Raw genomic sequence first — 7,802 nt, 5'->3', positions numbered from 1 at the left:
GTTATTATATTACTTTATAAGTTATATGTATATAACTTATATACTATAAGTATTTTGTAATAATTTAATATTATATATTAAATATATTTAATGCCAAATGAAATATCTAAGTCTAGAAAGGGAACAAGCCCAAAATACAGAAATTAGAGCAAAGTTCAATAAATTTTTGGAAAATGAAAAGAAATGAAATAAAATGTTTTAAGATAGCAGTCCATTAACTATTTCCCTGCCAGCGTTTTTGAAAAAAGTTGCCAGCCACCGCCAGCATTTTTGATCATTTTCTCAAAAATGTCATGGCCTCCAGAATATTTTGTTGTATGAATATCTGAACATGCAATACATCAAAATAAAGAACAGAGCCTCTACTTAAAAATAAATAAATAAACGTTTTATTCTAGCTTCAAGAATTCTTTTTTTTAATCAACACATGAATGTAGTTAAGTTTCATTAAAAAAAGCAACATTTTGATGAAAAAGCTGAGAAAATCGCATTTTTATCAAAGACCACATCTGGATCATATTCAGTTCTATGATCAAAGCATAGATGCAGTAGATCGCTTCCATCAACACCCCAAAGCTTCACAGTCCTTTACCACTTCTGGGATCAACATTTCACTCGGTAACATTAGGCAGTTTTCATTTATATGCTGTTTGTTTTTGATGATCGTATTATTTTTCGCATGAGATCGCTTGTTTCTGCGTCTTCCTCGCCTGTGTTTTTGATCGGGAGATTGTGGACTCATTCAGGAGATGCGTAATAGCACCCCCGAGCGTATAGCAGTGAAAACACGAAAAATTCTGTGTTTGGCGGGGAAAGGGTTAATATTTAAAAATCTAATTCTCAAATATTGACCAGTTTGGAAATGATCCCTAATAAATCTATGCTTTCATCAGAATGTAAAAATTTCCATCACAAAACAAATATAATTTAGATAATTTAGAAAGATTAAAGTGTGATCATAATGACAGTGTGTGTGAGTATGTATGTATATGTATGTGTGTGTGTGTTTTTATAACAAATATTTATGTAACTATATAGAGTATTTTATAATAATTTAATATTATACGTTGTAAATATAATTTAATATTATACGTTGTGTATATATTAATTTGTAAATATCTAAAGAAAAATTCTAGGAAGAGAATTTCCAAAATAGAGAAATTAGGGCAAATTTCATCTTTCAACACTTAAAGAGTTAGAAAAAATTAAAAGAAATGAAATTAAAATTTTAAGCAACTATAATCATTCCTTTAAAACTTATATTTAGTTATTTATTTATTCATTCAGCCATTTATTATTAAGATATTCTACTATTTTCTTTAAAACTATAATTTATTTAAATAAAAAAAATAAAATATCCTCTAATTAAAGACTTCCAAATGTATTTATGTGTGTCCAAGTAAAGGTCCTTTAAAAAACTAAAAAGTATACCAAAGTGCTGAAGTATGTAATTTTTGCCCCACAAAAATCATTGCCATCATGTTTTTTCCTTTAGTTTGTTAAAAGTGTCTAATCATGGCTGCATGTCTCTGACTAGTGCTGGAAGATGGTTTTGATGTTTGTTTGTTTTTAATGTTGCTTTATTTGTCTGTTTGTGCGCCAGGGGCTCGCATCGAAGAGTTCCTGTTTGAAAAGCTTGACCGGAAGGTTCCACCGCGGCCCACTAATGGAGAGATCTTAGGCCAGTTCATGCTGGAGGCAGCGAAGGAGTTTGGACCGGGAACCCCATACGGTAAGACTCAGAAATCTGTCTGATAATATTCATTAGGGGTGATAATATCGTAATTGCTGTTTTAACGATGTGCGAGCAGACATTATCGAGTATGTCACTCACTTCACAAAAAAAACAAAACAAAACTTGAGGTCAAAAGCGTTCACTGCATGATAAAGCCTATTATAATATAGTTTAAATGCCCCTATAGTATCTGTATGGGTTTTTGTTCTATATATTTATAAGATATTATATAGTTAAGTAATGTCACACAAGCAACAGGGCCGTTTTCCTAAATATTAGGTTAAATATAATTTATCCATGACAGGCCTAAACCATCCAAGGTACCAGCATAAAAACACACTCAGCAAAATATCAATTAATTATCGTTATCGAAAAAAATCCCCCAAAATATTGAGATCTCACACCCCTATTCACCATTCATTCATTTATTTACAGTATTTGTATTTTTTTTTGTGGTGTCAGAATTTGCATTCATACATTAATTTTTTTATTCAGTACTTTTGCATCTTTTTAAACCTCAGCATTGGATTGTCTGTGTGCAATTTTGGCAGAAAAAGTCTGCCAAGAGTAAACGCTTGATTTATTTTCTCTGTAAGCTGAACTCCGCCGGGTCGAGGACAAATCCATTGATTTGGTTTTCAAATGATGTCCTTAATCTAATTCAATCCACTGCAGTAACATTAAGAGCCACAGTCTGTTTGTTATCCTAAAGCTTCTTTTGTAGATATAATATGAAAAGGTTAGCAAGTGTTTCGCTCTTTAAATGGTGGAATAATTCAACGGCACCGACTGCGATGTTGGAAGTTTTTCAGTGTGATTGGATTGATTTTGCAGTCTCTGATGGTTTTTCCCTGCAGGCTGTGTGGAAGCAGCCAAACCAATAAATCTCATTGCATTTTCCTTTCTGTTCCCCATCGGAGTGATGTCAGAGGTCACAGCAGTCTGTGATGTCATTTCCTGGCCAGCATTCTTCCACAGAGATTTTCCCCTTTATAACCTTCAGTAGAAGTACCAGAGGTGTCCAGTTGATATTTTTGTTGTTGTTGTTTTTCTTGACTCTTACATGATAATTAAATTGACCTAACTGTGCTCCACTCTTTTATCAATATTAATAAGCCTAATACTCAGAAACTATAATATTAAAGCTCTACTTTCATGGTTTTATACCAGACAGTGGATGCATTTTATGCTTTCTGAGCTGTTAGAAAGTCATTCTAGAAAACACATTCATCAAAGCAGTGGTTTGTAATGAGCCGTTTGCAATTAAAACAAGACCTGTGACCCGTTTTTTGAGTTTCAGGTCTGTTTTGTTCGGGTTGCACACAGCTGGGAAGAAAAAAACATTGCTAAATGCAAATAAAACTGAATTAAAGTTGATTATTAAAATTTAAGAATGAAATGAACCATACATTTGTGCAGAAAAGAAATATACTTATTGATGTTATGGGAGAACACTTCTCGTATCATCTGTTATTAATGTCAAAGCCTCAAAGGTCCGTAATTTGGTCCTAAATTCATCTGTCGCTATGAACAAAACCACAGTAAACGCATGTAAAAGAAAATATGACCCTTTATAGAAAGTATATTATTTATCTCCAACCAGTGTTATTTTAGTATCATTATGATACTATTTGTTTTTTTTAATTAATTTTGAATTCATTTTCATTTTTATATTTTCTGTTTTTATTTTAATTTTAAAGTTTTAATAATTTTGTTGTGTTTTTGTCTATTTTTTAAATATGTACATATAGTTTTTTTTATTAACTTTTATTATTAAAACTATAATTATTTTAGTGCATCAAGTTAAACTAAATGAAAATGAGGAATGATGCTTTGGCAACTACCTGGAATAAATTAAGTTTAAGGTTTCTTACGTTTTATTTTATTTCAATTAAAGTGTATTTTATTTCAAGTGACGTAAATGTTTTTTTAAATGGTTTTAGTTAACTATAATAACCTGCTTCCAACTTTATCTGCATACAGTATATTCACATAGGGTGATATACTGCTTGTAAAATGTAACTATATTATCGCCCAGCTCTAATCTGCTAAATGCAACTATAAGGCATGAAGATATTATGATATTATAAACATTTTCAGCATGATTTTTTGTAAAGCTGCTTTGAAACAATGTGTATTTTGAAAAGCGCTATACAAATACATTTGACTCGACTACGTTACATTCGGGTTGGTATGGATAATATTAGTAAACAGCCAATAATAAATGAATAAAATATGAATTCCAGTGCTGAATTTGATTCCCTATGATAAATGCTTTTATTGCTGTGTTTGGTTGCCACAGATAGCACAGATAGTAGATGCATTGAGTGGAGAGAGAACTGTGTGCTTCTTGTTTGTCTGTTCTCAAACTAAAGTGCACTTAATGGTTTTAAATGGCTTATTAACGTCCCGTGGCTGACCACATGCTTTTAGGATGGGCTGTAGTGTCAGTCAGTGGAAGTACACAGTTTATCTCTGTAAGTACTGGACCAGTGCAGCCTGTCTAAAGTATAGAAATTTGAGAGTGTCTCATTTGGTGTGTCTTTTTTTCCCTTTAATGGAGCTCCATGAACAAAACTTGATGATCATGTTCTCCAGCATGATTTTAAATGATCCAAAGAGCTACATGAACATCTGAACGTCTGAGTGACATGATGATCAATGACACTTGCATGATTTACATTTGATTAGTTAGTAGATCAGAAAGTCTTCTGTATTTTGCATCATAACTTTCTTGTTTCACTTTTCCCAAAATCCTTAAACTGTATTTACAGGTTTAAATGAGATTTCCGTGTGGTTTCAGACATTTGGACCACCTTTTTCCTGTTCTACCATAGATAAATAAATAAAGGAAGTCAAGTCAAGTCAAGTCACGTTACCTTTATTTATATAGCGCTTTTAACAATGCAGATTGTGTCAAAGCAACTGAACAGCATTAATTAGGAAAATAGTGTGTCAATAATGCAAAATGACAATAGTAAACACTAATTTTTCAGTTAAAGACAGTTCATCATTGAATTCAGTGATGTCAACATCCAGCTCAGTTTAAATAGTATCTTTGCAATCATTTGCAATCAAGTCAACGATATCTCTGGAAATGAAGTGTCCCCAACTAAGCAAGCCAGAGGCGACAGCGGCAAGGAACCAAACTCCATCGGTGACAGAATGGAGAAAAAACCTTGGGAGAAACCAGGCTCAGTCGGGGGGCCAGTTCTCCTCTGACCAGACGAACCAGCAGTACGGAAAAATCAATTTAAGACGTAATAAAACAGACGATGAACACTATTAACAGCAATTATTATATGATGCAATCAAACTTATAGCAAAATGTGGTAGTTCTGTATGTTGTTTCAGGGTTGGCATCATCTGAGGTCCTCTGAGGGGTTGGCATCATCTCTTCTCAGGTGTTCTGGATCCAGACTGAAGCTTGTGTAAATCCTAGTTACCACGGGATGTCAATCCCGTGGCAAAAACAGAGAAACAAATAGAGACATAATTAGCGTAGCTGCTGTTCCAACCAAGCAAAATTGATTTGTTTAACCCAAACTAAAGAATATTCTTGACCTGGTAAGGACTCTAGCCGCTGCATTTTGGACTACCTGTAGCTTGTTTATTGAAGATGCAGGACAAAGTATGGTGATTTTTGAAGTCGAGCCTAACAGAAAAGAGCTTGAGGCAACTCAACGGAGCGCTTGCTTGGGCGGTTAGAGCGACTGAGTGGAGCGCACGTCCATAGAGCGGAAAACGTAGCGGAGCGTCACACCGCTCCGCTTCGCTCACATGCTCTGCAACTCAGTGAAGTTTTACAGTTAAAATTACAGTCTGTTGTGTAAAGAGAGGCATTAATTATTGATTCGGTGGGCGGAACAGCTGCTATAACATGTTTGTGAATGTCCCTCTCTCAACCGGCTGTGACACAATTTGCTTGCATCCTTATTTTACATCCACATCAAATCTCTCCATTGATTGCAATACACTAAATGCACTGCACTCAGACAGATGTGACAATTACACTGCTCTGCATTATATTTGCTGAATGAAATCCAATACTTTTTGTGGTGCTGATTTCAAAAATAGTGCCTGTTTTGCTTGAGCACATCATACTTTCTCATGAAATATGATGTATTTTGTAGCGTTTTTGCTTTCGTCAACCGTTTGTAAGGTGAAGATGTCTTAAATTATCCCTTAATCAGAATAAAAGCTGAACACAGGCATGATTAATGTATTTCTTTGTTCAATTGTCAGCCCATTTTCACATCTATGATTCTGAAGACATTATTTTATGACTAAATCATGATTTCCGCGTTTTCTGCTCAGTTGCACATTGTATGTTAAATTATACATTTTAGTGGTCGACCGATATCGTTTTTTTTTGACAACCGATGCCGATATCTTGGAAAGCAGGGTGGCCGATATAAAGCCGATATAATTGTATTTATTTTAATTAATATTTAAGACATTTGAAATCATTTGAAAATGGATTAAAAATAAATTTGTAAAATAAACATACTTTGTCACCTAAAGCAGAAGTATTTTTCACAAGTAAATAAATATTTAATAAAAATATAATTAAAAAGGAAGTAAACTGTAACCAACAGGGCAGTCAGCATTCTGGGAAGTTTGTGTGCATTGGGAATCATATTTTTTGAAATAAAGCCAAGGTAACACTCATTTTACATACAGCACACAGTGAAAATGATATGAATATGACAGTGGGCAAATGCATAAAGCGCAGCATAATTTGAAATCACGAATTTAATGTTTAAAGCATTCAATTTGCACGGACCAAAAGTCACGCAGAGAACATATGGGATAATTTTCCCGCTAAATGTATTGCAGTCGCGGATAAAAAAAACACTTAAGTGTGAAACCAAAATTTAAAAACGCAAGTAAAATTATATTGCACAAAATTTAAAAATGAAAGCAAAGTTTTCAGAATAGCAAACAATGGTCACGGATCAAAAAATAATAAGTGTAAATTAAAAATTTGGTGTTCTGTTGAAATGGACAACTGTCGGCTGGGAAACATCTTTCCATACAGGACACCGTTATATGTGTCGGTCTGTCACTGCTGTACGCCTACTTGGCGATCCGTTAACATTAAATGAGTAAATCGGTAAATTAATTTTGAATTAATGTAATGTTTTTGCATTGAAAACGATAGTGCTACAGAGTAGACAGTTACAGAGGCCAGGTGGATTCGATATACACAATGATTTATTTGCGTGTTGTGTTTATTTGCATAGCTACATATATAATTGCCTAACACTATCATATTAATGTTTCAAATACATAAAGTTATACATAACAACAATATGAAAGTAAAACAGCCAGTAGGTGGCGGTAAGTTACTGTCTTTAGAATAAGACATTAAATCATTCATTCAAATGGCTGATTCATTCAGTGAGGAATAAAGAGAATCATTCAATACGAAAGGCTGCTGTGTTGCTTGTAGAGGACACTGTTCTGCTGTGGCTTTGTTTAGACTCTTTGTCGAAATAGAGCAAAATGAGAAAATAGTTAACTCAGTCAAAATATACTTCTTGTTAAATTGATTCAGTTCAATAAACATTTGCAATAGTCCTGATATTAGGAAAAAACTCGTGTTTTGCTTAACTGTATGTCATAAAATAAATTATAGTGCCATTCTTTACAAACAACATTTATTTTAAATGCTAAGCCTATAACTTATTTAAAATGAAACTAAAAGCTGAACCTCCTGCTGGACTCACATACCTCTCATTTCCATGAGTGAATCGTTAGACATGGTGTAACATTTGGTTGATAAACTATTAGCCTATTTATTTTGTAAAGAAGGCTTTGTACTTCTCTTGTATCTGAATATCTACTTAAACAACATGCTTCACATATGCATAAAATGTGTTTGGAAAACACCAAGGCATGGTGATGCTTGCACTGACCGGCAAAACCTACATATTGTACAAAAGACAAGCTAAATTGATTCACCAATACCTTTTGTATGTTTAGTTATCTCATTTACTTTGATGATGAAGAGGCTGCGATGTAAAAATTGCAATGCTAGAACTGATTATGTTGTGTGCGAGCA

General features: G+C 33.6%; 1 protein-coding gene across 4 annotated transcripts in view; it reads left to right on the top strand.

The window, feature by feature from the left end:
• The window catches only part of LOC107699667 (endophilin-B2-like), a 35,946-nt gene that overhangs the window by 4,927 nt on the left and 23,217 nt on the right, over positions 1-7,802 (top strand). For all 4 annotated transcript variants that reach the window (XM_016500999.1, XM_016500998.1, XM_016500997.1 and 1 more), the window contains exon 3: positions 1,604-1,732. In XM_016500999.1, coding sequence (XP_016356485.1) covers positions 1,604-1,732 — 129 coding nt within the window. The remainder of the gene's footprint in view (positions 1-1,603; positions 1,733-7,802) is intronic.

This window comes from Sinocyclocheilus anshuiensis, unplaced genomic scaffold (assembly GCF_001515605.1).
Source record: "Sinocyclocheilus anshuiensis isolate Anshui unplaced genomic scaffold, SAMN03320099.WGS_v1.1 scaffold714, whole genome shotgun sequence".
NCBI lineage: Eukaryota > Metazoa > Chordata > Actinopteri > Cypriniformes > Cyprinidae > Sinocyclocheilus > Sinocyclocheilus anshuiensis.
Note: the sequence above shows the minus strand (reverse complement) of the source record. Positions and strands in the feature narration are given on the sequence as shown.